Source organism: Pollachius pollachius, assembly GCF_949987615.1.
Source record: "Pollachius pollachius genome assembly, chromosome: 10".
Taxonomy (NCBI): Eukaryota; Metazoa; Chordata; class Actinopteri; order Gadiformes; family Gadidae; genus Pollachius; species Pollachius pollachius.
In genome coordinates, this window is record NC_136943.1 from 7,008,131 (window position 1) to 7,032,443 (window position 24,313).

Here is a 24,313-nt window from a genome sequence, read left to right on the forward strand (position 1 = left end):
AAGACCTGAGATGTAATGAGATCGTTCGCATCTTCTAAGATGCTTACCGTTGCAGTGTAAACACACTTTAAATGTCAAAAGCAACCATCCACCCACGCAGAGCAACAATGTATGGAATAAAACTGACAGATGGTAATCAGCACCCGGTCGGCTTGGCACAGGATGTCTCGACATGACTTCAATCAGGTTTGAATGGGATCACACTGGTTATCTGTAAAGTTATACACGTCATCTAAATGCCAAAACCCCAGGCTAATTACTTCCATACAGATCGAAGATACCGCTCCATGTTGCACATGGAAACATAAAACATCCATGTATTGGCCCTGTAATCATAAAATAATAAAGACCTCATCAGATCATAACATAAAGAGACAGTCAAAGATAGTCGATAACATTAGTAAAAAGGGGAACACAATGATTCTTTACTTTCATCATGCTTTTAATCCAGGTCCACATTAAAATGAATCGGTACAGTACGCATGTGCTACGCTCACTCACGTTTCCTTACGTCCAATAGATTTCTAAATCACATTTAGCCAAGCATATCTTCAACAGTTCCATATTTTGGGGGATTTTATTACAAATAAAAATTTGAAATGAATGAAAAAAAGGCGTGTCCTAAGGGTACATTGACAGTTGATAGGCTAGCAGAACACCCTGGAATACGTCCTTCACCAGGGAGATTGGCAGAAGGGTGGCAGAAGTGAGGCAGCAAGGGTCTAAGGCAAATAACAACAGGAGGCTCTTCCTGGGGCCTCTGAGGGGACTCCCATGGCCTCAGTCCTCTCCTCCACAGAGCAACAGCAGGGTCTTACGGTAGTCGCCTGACGTATCCCCCTGACAACAGGAAGAGGAAGAGGAGGAAATAACAAAAGAGACATTGAATCACAGGGACATTTTATGATTTTTTTGGAGACATTTTTAGGGCCCTGTGAGGATGTTTTGGATTTGATACTCTTTAACATGGGTCAAATAGATGGGATGTATTGTCCTGGCTAACCATGAAATGGTAAATAAATGGAAAGATATACTATGAATTTACCTTCGGTATATATATAATTATTCTTTGTAAATTTTCTGGATTAGTTTGGCTGTACTATTCACATATTATGAACATAACCAATGCAACATTACACTGACAAACATTCAGAAAAACACAGGGTTAGTGACAGATATAGTGACAGCTCTTTAATCCCTTCCATCCTTAAATCAACATAAAATTACTTCAACTAATAGTAAATTACTCATACTAAATTGGCTGGGATAAGGGCAATATATACAAATGTTTGCAGAGCAACTTATTTGCAATTTTTGTTTTCTACTGTAAGACATCGTCTATGATGCTAGCTATTTATTATCTATAATACGTGACTTGAGGTTGATAAATTACACAAAATATATAACAGCACACAGTGTTCAGGGTGCTTTCAACTGCAAGTTAATACTGTGCTGCTATTGGGCACTTCCTGTCTCGATGGGAGGTAACCAATGACTACCGGATAGAGGAAGTCGAGCACAGAAGGGAAATTCCTAAACAGATGTTTACTGCCCGCACACTAACCGTGTGGTGAGGTGCGTGATATACAGCGTATACCGTTTACAACAGAAGTTCTCAAACATATTCATATTGCCGCATAGCCTGCTATGATTAACCAAAAATCAAATAGACATTTGGTTATCATCATAACAGGAACTCTGTCTCTACCGCCACGGGTTCCTCATTATCTATGACGTAGGATTCAGCAATTGCTAGGGATAATGAAAATGGCTCGGGTTTGAATACGTAAATAAATAATTATTTTACCGTTAAGGCTATAAAGGCCTATAATTATAATTAAAGTGCATTGTTCTTATAATAAAATGCATTGTTCTATAATACCATCGGAAAAGGGCATTGATGAAGCCTTCCGGACACCTATCTGGGCCTAATCTGTAACCATGACCCCTGGTAGGAAAACAACTGCTTAACAAATGAAAAACCAACACGCACAGAGCAAGAAGCTCCCTTACCGAGATATCATACACATGCAGACGGAAACACTGCAAACCACACAGAGGGGGTTAATGGACAAAATGTGGAACTTACAACCATGGTTTCTACCTGGATGAAATCATGCAGGGACTCATCCTGAGTTTCCTTGAACTCTTTGCGAATGTTAAAGAGGTCCACCTCACTACGAGACACTAGGATGCGGATCAGGGCTCGGTCGTCTGTGCCAAGGCCCTGAGGATGAAACCCAAAAGTATCAATGATGCTGTATCACCAAGTCTCCGCCAGGCTCTTGACTCATGTCGCACCTTTCAACACAAAAGGCTATTCAGAGAGCTCTAGGCCGGAATCACATTTCGTTAGCCTCATAGCATAATTGCCTCAAAGTCTTATTTTGCCAAATTGTGATATCTAACCTAACTCTACTCTCCTAACGCTGCTGATTCACTGTGCCTCATTGGCTATATCCTAAGCCAATCATGGTGCTTGCTACATACCATAATCACAATCTGCTTAATCACAAGTCATCTTTTTAATTTAGGAATAGGTATTAGAAAAATATGACTTGGGCAATTATGCTATGAGATTAACGATTTTAAAGACACTTCAAGTCAGTCATTCAATTCAAGGACATTCATTACAAGTGAATGAAACATAGGCGAGGGCTAAGGAACCGATGGCAAGGATTTAGAAAAAATATATTTAGATAAAGGGTTGTATGCATGTGCAACGCTGTGAATTTTTCTTTGTGTGTATTACTTTCTGTAGAGCACGGTGGTCAAAAAAAGCTGTATAAAATAATTCACCTTCATGGCCTTGTACAAACGATCAGCAAAGTAGGACGGCTGGTTTTTGACACTACACACTGCGGAGGAAACAGGTTGTGACAGTAAGAGCTGAGAGTTAGCATTGTGTAGCTTTGCACCACGCAATACAATATTAAGAGAATCATATACGGCCAGCCTTTCTTTAATCATTCCTTACCTATGGCATAAAAGGCATTCTTCACATCGCCAGACATTTCCTTCTTGATGATCTGTTCGATGTCCTTATTGGTGAATCGGACAAACTCCTGGAACACTGCACATAGTGAACGGTGTTATCGATTGCTTATTTGACTTGGCTTTTGTGACGGGTTAGGTTATTGTGTAATCTTTGTGAGAGTCTGTGACCCTTGGGGCGCTGGCTAACTGTTCTCTCTCTTTTACGTTTCATTATTTTATAAGTCCTTTTTATGGTACTTTATTTTCAAAGGAAAATAAAAATTAAATAGGATAACAAGGGAGAAGTGGAGAAGATGAGGACACTGATTCTGGAGCCACCAGCCGTCGGGAGAGGGCCTCCGAGTCCCTGGTTAGTCTATACCGATATGTTGTGTGTTTTTACGGGTGAGGTTTTAGGTTGAGGAATAAGGACCAGGTGGGAGGTAGTGAGGTTGCTGCTCTTCACCTCTCCTGAGATGAGGGAAACTCCTGGTGCACAGAATGGTCTGGAACTTTATTTCCATGTCATCAGACTCTGCATTACACGCGTCTGCAAGTTCCTGTCGCGTTAAAGCAAAGAGACGAATAGGAGTATTAATCCTCTACCTTTAAAAAACTAAGGAGGTAACTGGTAAGATGCAGAGTATCTTATTGAACCCAGTGGGAAATATTTCCACAACAGTACAACAGTACCACCGAAAAATATCATAATTCATAATTCTATCATAATTCATTTGACATGAACAACTGTACTGAAAGGGCATTGAACCAATAGTCATCCAGCTGACCTGAGCATCTGCATCCGCTCTCTCGAGGTCCGCCTCGCCCTCCTCTCTTGCTCCCTGGACACAACAACATCATTTTGACTATTTTGAAGATTTCAAATGTAACATGCAATTGAAGAAATGAAATGAGGGCAGTTTTCGGACAAAAAAATGATTCTTTACCTGCACCAAAGAAGTAAGGATGCGGCAGAAATGGCCACTGGTGTCCGACTGGATGTCTCCCTCCAAACTCTTCTTATAGGCTGCAATACACCACCCCCATGATCAGCTACAGGGATTATGGGATGTAGGGATGATCTCATGTGTGTGTGTGTGTCTGTGAGGAAGCCCTGGGAGCTCACCACTACTGTAGGCAGCGTTCATGGCCTGGATCTCCTCGTTAGTCCTGGTGACCAGGATCTCAATAAGGGCATGCTCGTCTGTTCCAACGCCCTGGGGAAAAGGATGAGGAGATACGTTTGGGATATGTTTTGCATAAGAATAACATCAAACTAATTATGTTATTTATTTATGTATAGGCCTACACATAAACAGAAATAATTGCATTATTTTGGAAATAATAAATGGTTGCATTGCATGCCAATTTTACATAGTAAAAAAAGCATCAATGATCCCTCACATTAAAACAACGTATTACCGTAAATCCATTATTCGAGGGCATTTAGAAATGTTAAATTATCAGGAAGCCTTACAAACGCTTAATTGAACAGCGTGGCTAAAAAATAAAGGGCGGATCTGTAAAACCCCCAAAGATCTCCAACTCTGGCGCTCAAACCTTACGCATCTAACCAGACTGCACACCACATCAGACTGCCAGCCCTGTGGGTAGCTGACATGACAATTGACCCATTTCCACAAAACGGAAAAACCAGATCAAATAAATGTCTACTGTTGCTGCTTCCGGCACTTTGTTGTCTCAGTACCTCGATGGCCTTCCTCATCATTTTGGCGTCAAACTCTGCGGGCGTCAGCATGAGTCCGATGACCAGCCTCTCAAGGTTCTTGGACAGCTCAGACTTAAGGTCCTTCATCAAGTCCTATAGAGAGAGAAGGACTACAGTAACAATAGGAGCGCACATAACAATGAACGATAACAACCTGATCCTATGAACCCTGGTCTGGACTGATCACACTTATTCCTCACCCTCCCCAGTAGAGATTTGAAGGTCTGTCGGATCTCTTGTCTTTGGGCATTGCTTCTACGTGCAATAATATCAATGATGACGTCTTCGTCCGTTCCTATTCACACAGAAGGTATCAAATTGATTAACACGTGTTGGAAAAATAATATATAATATTATACAAAGAGTTATGTTCTGCTGCTGTTGCATACCAAATCCTTTCATGGCTTTCCTCAGGGCCTGTGCATCAACCGCGGGATCAAAATGTACTGCGGGCAAGAGGGTGGGCCTTAGCTTGAGGAGGAGAAGAAAAATGATCAGAATTCAAAATGGCAGAGACAGACAACATGTGCAGCCTTAAAGCAGAGCAAAGCTGATTTCCCATGACATCCCTAATCGTTAGTTACTTAATAGTTAGTTAGAAGTGTAGAGAGAATTGCACATGCAAAGATCTCCAAAAATACATGCATAAGCTCATGGCCTTGAAAGCATTACCACAACGAAAAAAATGAAAACCGTCATAAGTATTAGCGAGGGTTTCATGTTTCGCAACAGCAGAAAAACCTCAAACATTTTTCGTCTTCTCCACTCTTGACAAAGTGCTACTTGTGGGGTTTTCAAGGCCAGGACTCCGTCAGCACAACAATGAGCATCGGTGTTTATTAGAAGCAGTTAGTAGAGAAAGCTGTTTGTTAATCAAAATGCTGCGATCTCATCTGAGTGACATTTGCTGTGTGGGTTTGTTACGAGAAGATGGCGAGAGTCAAATATGCTGGTTTCACTCTGTGAGGTGAACAGCGTTCTGAGGCCTTCCAACACTGAGACAAAGATGTTTTTTGTGCTCAGACAACAATGCTGCTGCTATCAAACATTTTGGGCCACTGCACGCGTAGGTAGCCTGCGCTGCAGATCACTTTGGCAGTAACAGCAAAAAACAACATGCCTGCTGTTGCCAAGCCAAGCTCAATGACACGTCTAAAGAGGGAGGGAGACAGGGCACACCTTGACTTTGGTCATAGCACTTTGTTCCCACATCTTGTAAGCTATCTGAGCCGCTTCTGGGAAGAACTCTCCAGCTAAGCTGCAGAGACCAATGTGATAGCAAACGTCAAATTCCCACACTCAACACAGCCAGCACACCCAAAAGGAGTGAATGGAGTTAAACATCTTTCCACATTTAATTAGCATGGCATTGAATTGGTACAACAAGCTATGCTATGTTTTACAGTCCAGCTATCAAGTCCAAAAAGTATTCCTCCCACTTTTGGAAGAGAGGCTGTCTACATTAAAGTGACTTGTCCGACGTGCTACAACGTGCTAGAGTGATAAGTGGGGTTTTAGTGCCACGCTGTGGCCACTAGAGTACATGACAATAACTTACTCATCATCTCCGCCACAAAGTTGGAGAAGCGTCCTCTTGTAGTCCCCTGAAGTGTCCTCCTGAGATGATAATACAAATCACATGACACAATCAGTACTATTCAATTGAAACATATTTGACATGCAAAATGTAGTTTTGATCAGTCACTATTTTCCCAAACCTTAATCATGTTATAGAGAGACTTTTCGTATCGGAGACGGAAACATTCCCGGATGTCCAACATGTCTATTTCGGAGCGAGCGATCATGATCCGGATCAGGGTGTTGTCGGCTGTACCAAGACCCTGCAGGGAGACAAAACGGTGATGGTCTGCAATGTTTAATTATTAAATTCCCCATTTGTACGTATCAGATTACACATTTATATTCAGAGGGGTCCTGGAACAGAGAGAGAAAGTCCAGAACAACCTTTACATACTAAAAAAAATATATTCAATTTCTGAGTTGATACTTCATAGTCAACAATATATGTGTTGGCTTTAACCTCATCACTGCATGCGACATATTCCAGCTGCCCTTGCTAAAATGTATTAAATAAAGGGCCGGCTGTGGCTCAGGTGGTAGAGCGGGCTGACTGGCAACCGGAAGGTTGTTAGTTCGGTCCCCGGCTCCCCCTGGCTCAGTGTTGAGGTGTCCCTGAGCAAGACACTTAACCCTAGCTGCTCCAGGCGCGCTGGCTGTTGCATTGCACGGTTAACAACCCTGTCGCTACGTGAATGTGTGTATGCATGGGTGAATGTTAGGAAATAATTGTAATGCACTTTGAGTGACCACTGGTCTGAAAAGCGCTCTATAATTGCAATCCATGTAGCAATGCAATAATAAATCCCAAACAACACCTCCATAGAAACATATTCATTTTAGCTCATAAACAACACGGTTTAGTGTTGGTCGTGTTGCTAAAGCGTTCACCGGCAATGAACCATGATGTGGCATTGTCTGGGTGTTTACCTTCATGGACTTGTAAAGACGCCTGGCAAAGAACATGGACACACTTCGGACGCCATGGACTGTTGGAGACCAAGCACAGAAGGCCAGAGTGAATAAATAAAAGGGGATCCCTATCACATCAACTGCTACTGCTCCTCCTCCTCCTCCTCCTCCTACTATCACTACCACTGCTCCTACTAACACTACTGAGCCTCCTACTACTCAGTCTCTCCAGAAAAACGTGATTATGCGATCGCATAATTCAACGCATAATCAGCCAAAGTCCGCATAATCATGCGGGGCCGCATTTTTTCAAATATGCCGCACTTTCACCGCATAAATCGCCGATCTCCGTGCAAAATATGCGGGGCTTGCATGATTTCATAATCCCCGCATTTTCGTTAAAAAAAAGTCATATATATCTTAGCAGAAAGTTGAAAAATGTTGCGTTTACTTCACACAAGAGCAGCCATTTCCCCCTGTTGCCATAGGAACGTTATGAAGTGACGTAATTACGCGACGTGAACGTCATCGGAAAACTGCATTTTTCGCTAGTTCCCGCATTTTTTCGCAAGTTCCCACAATTTTTGCAAGTTCCCGCAATTTCATCGCATAAAATTGCATAAATATGCCGCATATTTCATTGCATTTTTTAAGAAAACGTGCCGCATCATCAAGGATTTTTGGCCGCAACAATCACAAAAAAACGCCGCATTTTTCTGGAGGGACTGACTACTGCTGATACTCCTTCTCCTGCAACTACCAGTGCTGCTCCAGTTATTAAAACTGCTACTTTCACTTCTGCACCCTACTACTACTACCACTTCCACTACCCCTACCCCCACTACCGCTACTGCTACTGCTACTAGCCCAACTACTCCAAATACCACTACTTGTTAGATGGGGAGGAAAACCTGAACCAGAGTGAACTCTCACCCACGGCCAGCATCAGCCTCTCAAAGTCCCCCGACAGCTCACTCTTGATGCTGTCCTCTATGCTCTTCTCAGCAATCTTCTCGTACTGATCAAAAACTGTAGGAATAATAATAAAGCACACAGACACAGGAAATAAAGATACGATCAGAAGAGCTTTTGAGAAATCATCCATAAAAATAAAAAACAGCAACGTTGCAGAAAGCATTGATTACATCCATAAGTAACAAGTGGCAGAGGAGTGGCTGGTATTCTGTATTCTTTAAACAACAGCTGGGATTGTTGCGATGGCGACAAGTCGAGCAAACCCAGTCCCAGTCACATGACTTTCAAATTCCTCTGACACGTAACTGCTTAGGCACGCAAAGGGTCGATGGTCCATGTCAGGAGGCCAGGAGGACCCTGCTGGTATCCCCCCCCCCCTGCCCCCTCCCCCCTCTGTTGCCCCACAGCTGAGCTCACCCATTTTCAGATGGGTCACACTGCGGTTTCCCAGAATCATGATGAATTTGGCCTCATCCGTCCCCCACTGCTCCTCGCCAGCGGCAAACAGATCCTAACCACACAAGGCACAGCAAACACGGATGTTGATTTTTGAGCATTTACAGTTGGACTTAAATGGTTTTACTCCAAAATAATGGAGATCAGTGTTTAACTATACGCACTACATGCGTAACGTATTTCTTTAAAGAGATTTTTTTGTGCGTGTGTTGGGAACCCCAAGCACACAGATTGTCTAGTCCAGGGGTCAGCAACCTTTTCAACATGCTGTGCCAGTTTGACATTTTCTCGTTAATGAGTGTGCCTTAAGCAACAATATATTAAAAATTAAGCTGAATTATGACACAGCGACCAAAAACATTTCCAGAAGACCTGGAATTGTACTATTTCCATATAGTCCACAATCATGCATCAACATTTTAAATGTTTTATGGGTTGTTGTATTTGCAACATGGGCTTACAAATTATAATTACATATTGGAAACATTCAAAGACATATTTGCACTGTGAGAAATGTAAAAAACGAGAATATATGAGAATGTTGGAACTATCCACAGCAATATCTTTAAGACATGTACAGCTTTGCAAAACCATGTGAAGGCGATGCATACCGGCCAATTGCAACAATATTTTCAAGATTTCCTTCTCTATTACTCCCAACATCGGTTTAAAAACTATTAATTGATCCCATTTCAGAACACTGCTTTCTGTAACTGATTTAAACATATTTGCACTGGGAGGAAATGCCCAAAACAGAATAAAGTGCAAAAAAAATGGTAGCAATGATTATGCTGCCGCATTGTGCTGTGAATCTTTTTTTTAATAATATATATATATTTTTTTTTCAAGTGTGCCAATTATTATTCTTCCCCGTGCCAGTGGTGGCACGCGTGCCTAGGGTTGCCGACCGCTGGTCTAGTCGATTGCCACTATGTTTCCAATGTATGGATGCATGTTCTGATATTGAATGTTAGCAGTATAGTCCATGTCTTCTGCACAAATTGAAAGTATGTAAACCGGAGGTTCAGCCCTTTCAGATGGGTCCTCTTGACTCACCTGGGCGTCCTGCTCCACCAGGTCTGAGTCCACCACCCCCGACTCATCCCTGGTCCCCTGTAATCACAGACCCTCTGTCAGCAACCGAAACAGAGCCACAGCCATGGACGACCTAAAGCTCCAGACTCTAGAGCGTAGGGCTTATCAGAGCCACAGCCATGGACGACCTACAGCTCCAGACTCTAGAGCGTAGGGCTTATCAGAGCCACAGCCATGGACGGCCTACAGCTCCAGACTCTAGAGCGTAGGGCTTATCAGAGGGGAGCAGACCTGAAGTAAAACCACAAGCATCTTCTTAAAGTGCCCCGAGGTTTCCCGAACAACGTCCTCTTCCATGTCACTGCCGTAAGCTGGAGATGAGAAGATAGCATCATTCAATTGTTAATCGTTTGTATTAACGCCACAAACAGCACACCTCGAATAAAGAAATAGGACATTGAAGGCAATTACAAAATACCCCAAAAAATGGTCACATAAATCAATCAATCAATCCATTAAACTCCATAGTTACCACATTGAAATAATTGAATTATTATCATTGTATACATATAACATGTATGTTATTCAATGTAGAGCGTTTTGTGATGATGAAAGATGATTGGCTTTTTTAAGTCATGTCAAATAAGGGTGGTCTCACCCTCCTTGTACGCCTCGACCATGTCACGTATCTGCTGGTTGTTCCTCGAGGCCAGCACTTCAATCAGGCATCTCTCATTGGTTCCAGCGCCCTTCAATCGCAGTAGTCAATCACAGATAAAACTACAGATATCGAACAGACGGGCAATGGCACGGGGATCTATGAGAGCGTACTGAGTGAGTTTCTTACTTTCATAGCATCGTGGATTTCTTTGGCATCGTGTTGTGGTGGGGTTCTCATCAGACTCACGATGAGCCGCTCAAAATTGCCGGTCAGTTCGTACTTCAGATCACCTATTAGGTCCTGGGGAGTAAAGGTTTAATGGTGAGAGGTGTGGCCCTCAGCTCTACTGTGTGATTTTACACACAGGTTTATTTTGCTTATGTGTTTACTTTGTGAAAATATAAGGCTAAATAGTTGACTATGAGAAAGAAAGATGGCGTATTTTGACAGTTACGTACCTGTCCATAGCTGGATTTGTATGCTGCGATGACCTCCTGCCTTTGGGCGTTGCTTCTAGAAGTGACCAGTTCCAGGATAGCTTCTTTATCGCTGCCTAAAGAGAGCACAGGAGCTTCTATTAGCAAGACGTATCTCCATATTAGACCTCACTATGTATTCCAATGTTAGCTACTGGTCTAAAGGCGCTGTTGGTGATCCTTTAGGAGACAAGAATGGAGAGGACGAAGGAAGACAGTTTGTTTTGACCCTTGTTAGACAAAGCATGAATCAAGGGGCAACTCACCGAAGCCTTTCATGGCATTGTACAGCGCTTCTGCATCGGCTGTCGCATCGAAGTCTGCAGCCTCGGTTATTGAGCCTCGGAATACCTGTAAGAGGACGTTGACTCAGTATTCATATGAAGCCTCATCCTGACTGCTACTGGAATGAAAATATATGCATCTATATATAGTATCATATATATAATACAAGAGGACATCAACTCAGTATTCCTATGAAGCCTCCTCCTAACCGGTGTAAAATGTTGGTGTATTTTTGTGTCTCTCTGTGTTCACATTTCTTAGTCTAGGAACAGGCCAGTGCCTCTAACATTGACACGAGGTGTTATTTACAACATTCTGCCATTTTTTAAGTCTCAACAAGGACGAACCAACATCTGGGACATAGCCAGGGCCATATACCTTATCAAGAGAGTGCTTCTGTTCTGTTGTTATTCACGTACTCTTTATTATAATACTCGCCCCAACCCTTTGGTTCTGCGAGAAGAGGGATCGACAGCCAAGGAGCACATCTTGAAACTGCTCCTCACCTGCCTACACTATAGATTATTCAACCTAAGTCTATATCTCGCTGTATTACATCCTGGAATAAGCCATCTATTCGACCCTCTGATCCAACCTGTCATTACTACTACAACGAAAAATACACAGCGCAGAGTCTATACGAACAGTTTAGAAATAAGCTGAAAACAAACACTGCTACTGGAATAAAAATATAAGCTTTAATATATATACATTTATATAAATGTAGATCTATCAAATTAATAAGTAGATTTTGTTTAATCCCAATGGTAAGCCTCACCATCCACTTGAAGGCCCTCAGTTTGACCATTGGGATTTTGAAATCATGTATTACATATTATATATATTGTATATACACAATGATATGATGATAACATTTGTCATATTTCCCTAGCTTAGTGTTATTTAGATGAGGGGTATTCGGTGTGTTTAAAGAGGAGAGGTGAAAGGGGGCGAATGACATCATTAAAGCCCCCGCTGTTCTGAAGAGACAGGGGCCCAAGACCCAAGTCAACACTGCCTAACTGTAACTGGCACCTGTGCCATTCTATATATCGTGTGTGTGTGTGTGTGTGTGTGTGTGTGTGTGTGTGTGTGTGTGTGTGTGTGTGCGCGTGCGTGCATGCGTTGTCTCTGTGTGTGTGTGTGTGTGTGTGTGTGTGTTTATGTGGGGTTTGTGTGTGTGTGTACTGCGTGGATGGACATCGGGGAGTCAGGTTACGGTAAATGTCCCTTTGCTCTCTTTGTTGGAGGTTAACGACTCTGTCAAATGACCTGTAAAATAGAGCTAGCTCTCAAAACAAAAAAAAGATATCAGAATAGCGCTTTATGATCACTGCTCCACAACCCCTTTGACTTTGACACTAAGGAACTTTGAAAACACTCATTGTTGGGGGAAAGAGACAGGACCCAGCCTCCATTAGACCCTAAACTGCAACAGCTGCTTAAGGATTTCTGCTGCATGGCGGCACGCTGCCAACATGTCCTCTCTATTCCCACTCGGCGCACACCCATATCCTGGCCTTCCCCATTACCAGGGCAACCATCACTCTTCATGACAGCTGGGGAAGCTTTAACCTGGTGGCAACCAGGACAACAAATACAGGAGCCTAGCAACATGCATGAACCATACCATAAGTTGTACCCTAATGCCCGTCAGACATCTGTTTACAATCCAGTAATCATCGGGCTATCAACATTAGTTTCAACTTCTACATTCACAGTTGGGGAGAGTTCTTCTTCTATTGAAATAAAACAAACTTTCCTGTATATGGTCAAATAAGGAAGTGATATTATTATCAAGGTTACTAAATGTGAAACGGCATGTACAGGCCGAATCACCAAACAAAATGGTTGAGGCCATACATGGTCTGCTCTGACTCAAAACTACCTTCTAAAGACTGTCGGCTGTATAGCTTAGTCAGTGTCCATTAGCCCCAACTACAGCAATCCCAGGTAACACAGACAGCCTGAATGCTATATAAACTCAGACTAGTTCAACCCAAAGGAAATGCACGTCAGGCTTTCCCAGGATACTCACTACCTCCACACTGAACAAAGAATGATGTTGATTGTATGCTGTCATATAGATGTTGCTCCTTTTTTGGCAATTATCACAAACACATAATATTTTCAGAGAAAAAGTATGTAAACTTACCATCGCTATATTTGGTTGTCGGTACTAGCAGTTTAGCTGGAATAAACGTCAACGTCAAAACACCTAAAGGAACATGGATACAAGATAAGGATTCATGTAAAACAAAGTGTGAGCCTAAATTATATGTTCTTGAAAGAGGGACAGTACAGGACACTACAGTGTACACTATTGATTATCCATATGATACAACAGCAGTTTGATATTACAGTCTCTGCTTATCATGTATACTTGAATACCACTCCCCAGGTCAAACAAGGCGTGGGCCTACTGTTACTTCTTAGACGTTTATCATGGGCCTTTACCCAACAGTAACCTAGGGAGAGATATGGAGACCAAAGCTATAACCCTTTGACCTCTCCTTGACCAAGCCAACATCACAGAAAAGGCTTTTAGCTTTAGAATGCACCATTTCACAACATTATTTTCTATCTGTGGGCCTTTAACCTTGCTTTAGATATTGAGGCAGTTGCAATGCACAATCACAAACATATAACTTCCTATTTCTACTGAATAACTTTAACTGCAGGCCTATTGCTAATTTTCTGTAAAATAAAACTACAATGACTTGAAGAAAATCCTATCTGCTCACATCTTTTAGGAAAATATTAAAAGAAAATAAGTGTTGTAGGTATATAGCAGTTTGAATGTGTGATAAAATGATATATTTAAGGATCTGTCCTGTGCACAAGGGGTGTATGAATGGGGCCACACCCATTCAGCTGCCACTCTCTAACTTTGGCCCGATTTTGCAATGCCTTTGTATTTTTGATACTTAAGATACTATTATATTTTGGAAAATAATATTATCTAAGTACGATAAAGCATAGGCTATAGTACATGGCTATAGCTTAGGCTAGAGTGAAATTTTAACGCAGGCTACTTTTGGAATCTCCAGATATCAACTGTTAATGCTACCGAATTCAGCATTAACCTTACTTAATAGTTTTTTTTAAAAAAAGATCCATGAGTCATATCTCTAAATATAGGCCAAATAACTTTTTGCTAAAGTGTTGATTAGGACATTAGCTCATGACACGTCGGCAACTGCTAACGGTGCTGGCTTTAGTAAAAAAAATATACAATTAATTCACTGAACTCATTGACAAACAATAACCACTGCAATGAGCAAGACATCTTACCTTGTTCATGAAACACGCAAATTGTGCCGTCGTCTGCAGTAACGGTGCTGTCTCCGTCTCCAGTCACCCACAGCAGTGCCTCTAGACAGCTCCCCCTGCACAGCAACCCTGCAGTAGGCTGTGACGCAACCAGACCGCTGCGGACCTCTCACAGCAGTCAATGCCTTCTAGCTTCCAAAAGCAAGGATGAGGGCAAATAATAATTACTTTGATTTTTTTTATTATTATTATTGTTCAATAATCATCCCATCAGAGATTTAAAAAGGGTAGTAGTGAATGTAGGTTTACGGGTGGTATTGTTTTATGCATTTAGTTTCAGGGTTTTGATTCCGGGAGCAAACTTCTGATGAACTTTAAAACAATTGCCTGGGGAGCAATGACCACAATGTCAGCAACATGATGCAATTCGAAACTGTTTGTCCCTCTTTTTGATCGATTATAAGCCGGATAATATCCTAACAGCCATTAATTGAATGTTTTTTATTCATATTTGACACAGTATAAAATAATATATAATTTTTATTATATATAATTGAAACAGAAATCTTATTTGTTATTTGACTTTATTCACCTTTTATATTATATAGGTAACACATGACAACACGTGTCATAGGTGGTCTATAACATGTTCACATGAAAGAGAGAGTGGAAGTGGGATACCAGGGGTGTAACATACTTGTGGGCCAGAGTCTATTTCTGTCCCGGCCTAGACGCGTGTTCCAGTAAGAGCGTGCGGACTTCAAGACCACCCTAAAAGCGGTGGGGGTTGGAGGGGAAAACCAACAGAGAGGTCTAAACGCAAGGAAATACCCCTGCTATACGCTAATGCTATGGCATAGATAACTGTTCCCGTGAAGTGAATACTCAAGCTTGACGTCTTGAGAGATCACACCAGCCTGCTACACTTTGCAGAAGTATGGCTTGCATGTTGGCCAACCCTCCAGCAGAAGCAAAGCACCACATATGGAGGTCGAGACTCTCACCTCCTCGACCCCAGCTTTCTCATCACAGCGACACGACGTTGTGCGTCGGTGCGACTTTAATGGTGTGTATTAGATTTAAGTAGGGGAGTGATGTTGTACTGTACTATGTTGACCTCTTGTGGACGGAAATGGAAATGCAGTCCACCTCATATAAAAATCAACAACAAAGTAATTATCCCGAGGAGCAATTCCTGAAAGCTAACAGGCATAGCAGAGGACACAAAAGCAGGACATATAATACAATACATGATGGCCACAATGTGGCAGAGACAGAAATTTACACATCAGTGACAATACATAATAGTGGCAATGACGGTGAGGTAAATATCAAATATTATTTGTCTTGAGTCTTAAAACCTTAGAAAGTCTTGAGTCTGCCATCACATTTTTTTGGTTCACTTGCTCTTTAATTTAGTTTTCTATGATATTTTATTTTCTAAGTAACCATAGAATATAAATATAATCTTGAAAATAATAATTTTAGTAAGAATTACATTTATTTAAATATAATTACAATTATTAATGTAACAATTACAGCCCAGCAAAACATTAACCAACACTGTCAACAATATGCATTATAACACCCCCAGACTTAAGATATTAATGAATTACAAAAGCAAAATATGCAATCAGGGTCAAACAAGCACTTGGACTACAGAAGCATTTTTTACATTGTAAACAAGATTTCCTATGCACTATTCTCACACCCTGTGCCCCGGCCATAATGACCACATTATGATCCCAACAAGACCAGGCCAAGAAAGGCGACTTTGTAACTAATTTGAGGGGGTGTGTCGCAGAGGCCAGCCTTGTATATATCGCTGTAAAATTCATGTTTCTCCCCATCACAATATACAGAGCGGATATTTTTCAACTCTCACTTTCCTCTGACAACACTGCCTGGTAGGGTGAATCATATTTACATTGCAGTGTATGAAATTACTTGGTTTGAAAATGTACCTCTGGTTTAACCCTATTCCTTGGGTATACTCTGGCTTATGGTTGTTGTTGTTTGTTGCTGTGGTTTGTTTGCTGATTACGATTATTGTTATTTTTGAAATATTTATGAGTAGTAATATTCTTTTTTATTCGAAACTGACACCTTACCCTGACAAGATTAATTACTCACCCTGCATATGACTGGAATGCCGAAAGAAGAAACTTTTATATTCCACATTGCTGATGGCGACTCATGTAGCCAATAGTTAACTAAACTAAACCACCAATGATGAATTATACCACGGCTTGTTGCACTCCTCATCAAATACTCCAGCTGTGGAGAAAGCATAGCGGTTGATGTCTGAGATGGATCCCTGTCATACTTCATTGTAGAACATCAGAAAGGGCCAACTCATTATATAGGCTCGCTAATATTCGACTAATAATAATTGAGTGTGTGTGTGTGTGTGTGTGTGTGTGTGTGTGTGTGTGTGTACATGTGTGTGTGTGTTTCTGTGTGTGTGTGTGTGTGTGTGTGTGTGTGCGTGTGCGTGTGGGTGTGTGTGCGTGCGTGTGTTGGTGGTGGGAGAGGTGGATGTGCACAGCCAGGTTCCTGGCTTCAGCCTTATTACCTGAGCTTTATTGCGGAGCTAATCATCCTGTGCATGTATTATTCTCCACTCTAAAGGTAATAAACCCGCGGTGCACGTGCAGTATATTCAGGTCTTCATGACTCACTCACTTTATACCCACATGGGCTGTATCTCCGGAACATCCACCAGAGTGATAAGTTAGCGTTAAAGACATAACTCTGGTCAAAGGTGCTCCGTCCGTATTCTCTAAGCAGGTTACCTCCGTACGGGCTGGGCCCCGCTGAGTGGAATGCCAGGAGGGATTAGGTCAGCTCAGATCACCTGACGGGAAGCTGAGAGGCAGGGGGCGAGGGGGGAAGGGGGGGGGGGGTGGGACGACCTCACTAAAAGTATGCATGCATGTGATTGTGTGCATGTGCACGCCATGAAGGCAGCTTTGTCCTCCTGGATTCATTAACTCGTAGGGGCCTTGTTGGGGGGCAGTCCTCCGGTAAGGAAAGGGAAGAGGGTCTGTGTACATCTGCACAGGGAAGCCATAACATAGAAGGTCTCCACAGCTGTAATTACTGCTTTGAGCAACAGTTGTTTGGGGAGAATAGAAACAGCACATCCTTATTACCATGACTCCACATCATTCGTATTAATAATTATGAAGAAAAAGCTTTTAATTCCTCGCCTTTTTCGAATCCTTTTGAGAGGCTTAGAGTTGTACATGTTTTTCCTTCAATTAATCTCTGAAAGCACAATCATAGAAGGATAACCAGAGCCTCTGCCTACTCCTTATTAAAGCAATTCGTCATGATGACAAATCTCATTTTTGTGGAACGTGAACATTGTGAATGTTCAGCATGTCGAATGAATGGGGATTCATTTGACATGCTCATGCTCATCACCAGAGATCAACCTCCTTAGAACCGAGAGCCACGGGCCTCGGCCCATGTGAGGTTGGCCCACCATCTTTAATGAATGTGAGACTGATGTATTCTGAAAGCTGAAAAAAGGTGCTTTTTCAAAGAGGCAATAATTAGCCATGTTGGACTATAAGGGATGGGGGCATTCACAGAGCAGGGCGTTTCTGCCAGATCATGGGCGTCCTCATGGTCGAAAACGACACGCATCAGCAGTACCGTATCAGAAGGGTGATAAATAGGGCTTGTATAAAAGTATAATGTGAATTAGCTGAATAACTTACACTATCAATTGTCTCTCCCAAGTGCACCTTCGTGGCAGCAGGTGAACCAGAAAAGGTAAGACAGCTTGATGTTCATATCGGAATTTTTGTGTCCCTCTCTAATCTTTGTTTCTGATTGTGTTTCAAACCCACGGTGGACTTAGGGTTGGGATCATGTAAAGCGTCTAAGGTTATCCGTTTTTGTTAGAAGTATTAGACAAGCAGGGCAAAACACTGATATAAGGGACCATAAAGACAGCCTGTGGGTCTGTGTGTGGTCTAATCTTTGTTGTCGCTTATGTTATGTAAAACAAAAAAAATCCTTTTGTAGTTGTTGTTGTTATTGTTGTTTTTTTGGTTGGGTTATTCTCAATGAATACATGAAGAAGTTAAAAATGAATCCATGTAAGGCTACCGATTTTATTTTCACTGAAGTAAGAAAACTGATTTAAACGAAAAAAATGAATAATTATTCACTCTTGCTCCTCGAATCTTCCTCCTTCTCCTTCCCCCTCTCTCACTCAGACCAACGCGGCCCTCCCACCTCCAGCTCCGTTTTCAACTGGACCATTGGAACGCAGGCTCCTGACACCTGGACCCCAGAGGAAGCATGTCGTGCAGTGGGATCAAGTCCTTTATAGGCAGCCTGTCCCGGCGGAAGCCCCTGGAGCCCGAGGGAGAGGAGTCCACGTTTGTCCGATGCCTGACCACGCTGGACCTGGTGGCCCTTGGGGTGGGCAGCACCCTGGGAGCCGGCGTCTACGTCCTCTCCGGTGAGGTGGCCAGAGCCACGGCCGGACCCAGTATAATCATCTCCTTCTTCATCGCCGCCGTGGCGTCTGTCTTCGCCGGGCTGTGCTACGCCGAGTTCGGATCCAGGGTTCCCAAAACAGGCTCAGCCTACCTGTACAGCTATGTCACCGTCGGGGAGCTCCTGGCCTTCATCACCGGATGGAATCTGCTGCTCTCCTACGTTATAGGCAAGAATGATCCGAAGGGAGTTTGGTCTCAAAGGGAGGGAACTATGGCAAAGCAGGATCAACTTGAGTATTGATTCTTTATCTGCTATTGTTACTGTTATTATCTGTGGTGATAATTATTTCGTTTGCCTATAGTTTCAATGTTTACCTTGTGGGAGATGGTTTTGTGCATGGCTTCGTCTCTGAGAATAGAAAAGTAGTATGGTTTATACACTCTATGAGATCTTCCAGCTACCACTATGGTCATCGTATGGTATCTATTTTAGAGAGCAAACTCTTTCACTCTCTTAATGATCAACACCAGACTACTACATCCTGTAACCTTTCACCCGCTGAAGATGCCGATGTCGGAAGAAAAAATGCTTTCAACGGAAAACCAAGAGACCAAAAGTCCTGTGCCACCATTCGTTAAACTCTATATACTTCACCATGCTTCAAATGCGACCCGGTATTGCATTTGAAGCACCGTAAAATGCTTTGGTATTACAAAAGCCATAAAGTCTTAATAGTCTCAGGGACGAATTAACAGCAATCTGTTTGGCTGTTTATGGCTGTACTCAGAATGGTGAGTCAGGCTGATGGCTTTATTGCATCCTTTTCTTCCTATCTCTCCAGGGACCTCAAGCGTTGCTCGGGCATGGAGTGGCACCTTTGATGAACTCTTAGGAGGCGTCATGGCAGACTTTTTTGGAAAACACACCTCCATTAACGCACCTGGCCTGGCCCCTTACCCAGACTTCTTTGCCGCTTGTCTTATTTTGCTATTGGCAGGTACTGACACATTGGCACACTCAAGCCTATTCTATTTATGTAACCCTTGTAACAGTCTCAAAGGGGCTTCACGCGACGACATCCAATGACAGCCCTTTACCCTAGGCTTGAAGTGAAAAATCCCTAAACCCAAAGGGAAGAAATGTTGAGAGGGAACACAGCAGAGGGATCCTTCCATCCAATATCGTGACAATTTACACAAGTTACATTAATTAAGACGGAGACCCTAATATATATGGCCCCTTCCCTTGTGTTATCCCTGTGAAGGCCTTCTGGCGTTTGGGGTGAAGGAGTCAACAACGATTAACAAGGTCTTCACAGCCGTCAACATTGTGGTGCTGCTGTTCGTGGTGGTCGCCGGCTGCATTAAGGGAGATATCGCCAACTGGCACATCACCATCGATACCCTACTGAACAGATCGGACATATCCTCGTAATGTCTACGTTTTTGATAAAATATTAATAATAATCACAGTCATACTATTGGGGAGGTCCTACTGATCTCTGTATGTTTTCTGCCTTAAATGACCTGGCTATTGTTGATAACGTGTTATCTAATGCTCTCTTCACTCTTTTACAGAAACCTTACCCCCACAGCCAACCTTACAACAAGTGAATTCGGAACTGGGGGTTTCTTCCCTTATGGTTTTGAAGGAACACTGGCCGGAGCTGCCACTTGTTTCTACGCTTTCGTTGGATTTGATTGTATCGCAACCACAAGTATGAGAATATCTTTGACTTTAGAGTAGCCAAGCAAATTCTATTTACTTGGTTGGGATGAAGTTCATTATGTGTTTAGGCAGCTCTTGATGATGGTGCAACTAATGATGTGTCCAATGACTATTTTGTAGTAAATTATTAACTTAACTAGCAAATGATAGACTTTCCTTACCAGGGTAAAACAACATAACCGTCAGGGATAGTTAGATAAAAGAACAACCTGTAACTGTTTCAACTTAGATTTGGATAGATATTACAATTAAAGCAGCAGCAGTTTAGTGTCCTGCTTTTAGTAGAGAGTGTTGAAACCATCTCTGGGAAAAACTGCTACCATGTTGGGGTCTTAGTGTCTTATTAGCCGACGTTGATTCATCGTTTGTGAACTAGAAAACGTCTCACAACTCTCTCATGAAATTACATCTGTGTATCTTTGTTTCCTCTAAGGTGAGGAGGTGAAAAACCCTCAGAAGTCCATCCCCATCGGCATTGTGGCTTCACTGCTGATCTGCTTCCTGGCTTACTTTGCCGTGTCGGCTTCGCTCACGCTCATGATGCCCTACTACCGGCTCGATCTCCAAAGCCCGCTACCGGTGGCTTTCGAGCACATTGGCTGGGCTCCTGCCAAATACGTAGTGGCGGTGGGTTCACTCTGCGCCCTGTCTACCAGGTGAGAAGACCCCAGGAGAAAATGGCGGTTACACCTCTTTGTGGGTTCATGTCATCATATATTTATTTGTTGCACGTGAAGCATTGGCAATGGAAACATGTTCAAAGAAAAATTATCATGTGATTTTGAATTATTGATAACAGATGAGGTCATGATTATTATATTTTCATAAAAAGGTTTTTAAGGACCGGTTTCGTCTTGTTATGTCGCTAAGCTACGAGAGCTGAACACGGTGGACATGCTTGTAGTGAGATTCTTAAACATAGTTTCCATGTCCCTTTCCCCAATTAGGATAAGATGGCATTTGTTCTAACCAGGATCTCTGTGTTTGCCTCTCCCCAGTCTGCTGGGATCCATGTTCCCAATGCCCCGGGTGCTCTTTGCAATGGCCCGAGATGGCCTGCTCTTCAAATCCCTGAGCAAGGTCAACAGCAGGGGGAGTCCCGTTGTGGCCACGCTGTCTTCTGGAGTCGTGGCAGGTACCACCTCCAGTGGCCCTCAAAGATTGTGGCTCGAAGCTGAGTGTCCGGTTCTTCTGTTGTAACTTTTGATGTTGCTTTCGTCTTCCGTTCAGCCTTCATGGCGCTGCTGTTTGACCTGAAGGCCCTGGTGGATATGATGTCCATTGGAACCCTTTTTGCGTACACCCTCGTGGCTATATGCATTCTAATACTCAGGTATGCATGGCTCTGCTCCAACCGTCTCAGTATAGTACGGCTTTTTCGCTACTGAGACGCTGCTTCGCTGCTTTTCAATGCTGCTTTTCAACACTCCTTTCTTCTTGCCATTTCAAACGACGAAGATACCAGGAAGGCGAGTCGGATGCCTCCGAAGAAATAATGTCCGAAACATCGACCAAATGTGGATGCATAAAGACTCCCTCCTATCCCAACCACAAAACCTCAAACAGAGTTACCATGTTAACAGTGTTTTCCAGTAAGTCGTCCAGACTCACACTACACGTCTCTCTGGCTTCTTCTCACCCAGGGGTGCATTCTTGTTTTAATCCGTTGTGGATGCTCTCCCTCCCTCTCTCTCTCTCTCTCTCTCCAGTTGTGTGTGTGATTGGGCTCTGTGTGATCCTTGCCCAAGCCATGTACGCCCTGCAGGAGCAACAGGCGTGGAGTCTGGTGTGTGTCTCCATACTGGTCGCTGCGCTGGTGGTCACAGTGGTGGTCATCTGGACACATCCACAGAACCCTAAAAGGGCCTCTTTCATGGTGAGGCAACGTTACCAGCGTTGAGGCTGGAGGAAACTAGGGCGAGGTTAAAAGGTGAACTCAGGTTTAAAACTTGTTCCCCTCTGCCACCCTTGTCGATTAGGTGCCGTTTATTCCGGTCCTGCCTGTTTTGAGTCTGTTCATCAACGTTTACCTGATGGTGCAGCTTGGACCAGACACCTGGCTCCGATATGGTGTCTGGATGTTAGTGGGTAAGACTAGTTTATCACACTATGTTCGGAGGGATAGTTGGAGGACACGTTTGGGATGAGTGAGTTCTGACTCTTTCTTTTCTTTTTGTCATGATCTCTCTCTCTCTCTCTCTCTCTCTCTCTCTCTCTATCTCTCTCTCCCCCCCCCCCCCCCCCCCACCAGGGTTCATCATCTATTTTGGCTATGGAGTCCGACACAGTGTTCAGAAGAGGCGTCTCCAGTCCCACACAAACAACATTCCCACCGTAAGCAGAGACATAGACAAAGATATCCTCAGGGAAGCTAAGTTCTGAGCCAGGCTGTAGGGTATGATAGTTGTTACCGCATGTGTCTCCTGTTGAGACTGCGGTCAGTAGAATTGTACTGTATTCTATGCCCACTGACTTAGGGTCCCATCCGTTTAATTGTGTGGCTGTATTACATGGTAATATAGTTTGTGCCTGTATATACTGTATATATTTTGACGTGGCCTTCCTGTGGTATAGGCAATAGAAAGCCATCCGACTAAAACATTTGAACTGTGTAAAATAAGATGTAAAGTGAAGAAATTTCATGTGAAGTTGTGTACAGAGAATGGGATTTTTTTGCACGAGAAAACATAAAACTGTACAATATAAAATATGGCTTGAGTATTTTTATAAAGGCCAACTTAAATAATAACAATAAATGTTTACATTTTTTTACTTTTCAAGATGTAATTTAGAGCACAACTTCAGAAGATGTGTAATATTTTATTTATGTTTGCAAAGATACAAATACCCCTACTTTAAATATGGCATAGCTTTTGAGGAATCAAAACATTATTTTAATTATTCCATATTAATACATGCATATATATATCTGTAAATATGTACATGTACATTATTTCTTAATCACGCATTGTGCATCTTATACAAAATTCGGAAGGACATGTTCTAAAATGCCTTTTCCTTCATTAAAACATGTTTCTCTGCTGGTAACGTCTTTGTAAGAGCTCTGTTTACAATCAATGGCAAAGACACGATACTGCTCAACGAGAACAATAGACCCATTCACACAAGCTTTCAAGGTTGTAGTCATAATCTTAGCTTCAATCAGGAAGAAATAGGCCCAAAATGTTGACCAGCAACGTTCACTGGGCCTATCTAATTAGCATTGTTCATTATTATGTTGATCTGAAAAGAAGTGATGATGTTATCAGTTTATGTTAGTTATCTATCCACCCATCCACACGTGCACAAATTTACTTTTTTGAAAACATTTTAATAGTTTTATGAGCTGCTTTATGGTCATAGTTTGACATAGGATCCTACGTTGTGAAATATTTTTTATTGTCAACAGGAAAGGGGGGTATGGGGACTTTGAGGTAGTATGTTAATGATTTTCATTTTAACCACAGTGGAAGGTACATAACATGGGTTAAATTCCACAACCCGGACTATAGGTTATACTGTAAGGCTCATCAATACAAAGGCAATGTAAAATAATTAACAGAAGGCCCGCTTACGTAGAAAATACACTTTACGCTGCATCGAAAGCCCTAGCCCCGGTTCCAAGCAAATGTGTCGATAGAGTTATTTACCGAAAGAACACAAATACTTGAAGGCTACTTGAAAAGCATTTATTTGTCAGGTGTAAACTGTTAACGGAGACCTCTAGAGAGAGCCACACTGCCACTTCACGTCCAGTGTAACAGCTAA

General features: G+C 42.5%; 2 protein-coding genes across 3 annotated transcripts; one reads left to right on the forward strand and one right to left on the reverse strand.

The window, feature by feature from the left end:
- Window positions 1-475: 475 nt before the first annotated feature.
- Window positions 476-14,478, reverse strand: anxa6 (annexin A6). 2 transcript variants are annotated; one of them, XM_079745182.1, is made up of 25 exons: window positions 14,378-14,478; window positions 13,239-13,301; window positions 11,065-11,149; window positions 10,781-10,875; window positions 10,509-10,622; window positions 10,320-10,410; window positions 9,953-10,032; window positions 9,683-9,739; window positions 8,588-8,681; window positions 8,129-8,224; window positions 7,214-7,272; window positions 6,424-6,546; window positions 6,264-6,322; window positions 5,885-5,963; window positions 5,095-5,176; window positions 4,906-5,000; window positions 4,685-4,798; window positions 4,103-4,193; window positions 3,924-4,003; window positions 3,765-3,818; window positions 3,443-3,536; window positions 2,978-3,073; window positions 2,800-2,858; window positions 2,105-2,227; window positions 476-840 (listed from the first exon to the last, which is right to left on the reverse strand). In XM_079745182.1, the coding sequence occupies exons 2-25, from the start codon at window positions 13,239-13,241 to the stop codon at window positions 781-783; spliced, it is 1,983 nt and encodes a 660-aa protein (XP_079601308.1). In that variant the 5' UTR covers window positions 13,242-13,301; window positions 14,378-14,478; the 3' UTR covers window positions 476-780. The 2 variants fall into 2 exon arrangements, with proteins under 2 accessions (XP_079601308.1, XP_079601307.1); XM_079745181.1 differs by having other exon boundaries at window positions 2,090-2,227.
- Window positions 14,479-18,673: 4,195 nt separating this feature from the next.
- LOC307081633 (cationic amino acid transporter 2) lies at window positions 18,674-22,927 on the forward strand (the record flags this gene model as incomplete). The annotated part of the gene is made up of 11 exons (XM_079744884.1): window positions 18,674-19,043; window positions 19,659-19,814; window positions 20,082-20,247; window positions 20,395-20,534; window positions 20,979-21,201; window positions 21,544-21,680; window positions 21,776-21,878; window positions 22,004-22,137; window positions 22,255-22,421; window positions 22,525-22,633; window positions 22,797-22,927. The coding sequence occupies 11 exons, from the start codon at window positions 18,674-18,676 to the stop codon at window positions 22,925-22,927; spliced, it is 1,836 nt and encodes a 611-aa protein (XP_079601010.1).
- Between the last annotated feature and the right edge of the window lie 1,386 nt (window positions 22,928-24,313).

What these genes read in the sequence shown, in the direction of transcription:
- anxa6 (XM_079745181.1), bottom strand. An exon ending in CTTTGTGGCGGAGATGATGA is followed by an intron (nt 5,964 to 6,263) that starts GTAAGTTATTGT and finishes TGGTCTCTGCAG; the next exon opens with CTTAGCTGGAGAGTTCTTCC. An exon ending in TTTCCCTCATCTCAGGAGAG is followed by an intron (nt 3,074 to 3,442) that starts GTGAAGAGCAGC and finishes CACTATGTGCAG; the next exon opens with TGTTCCAGGAGTTTGTCCGA.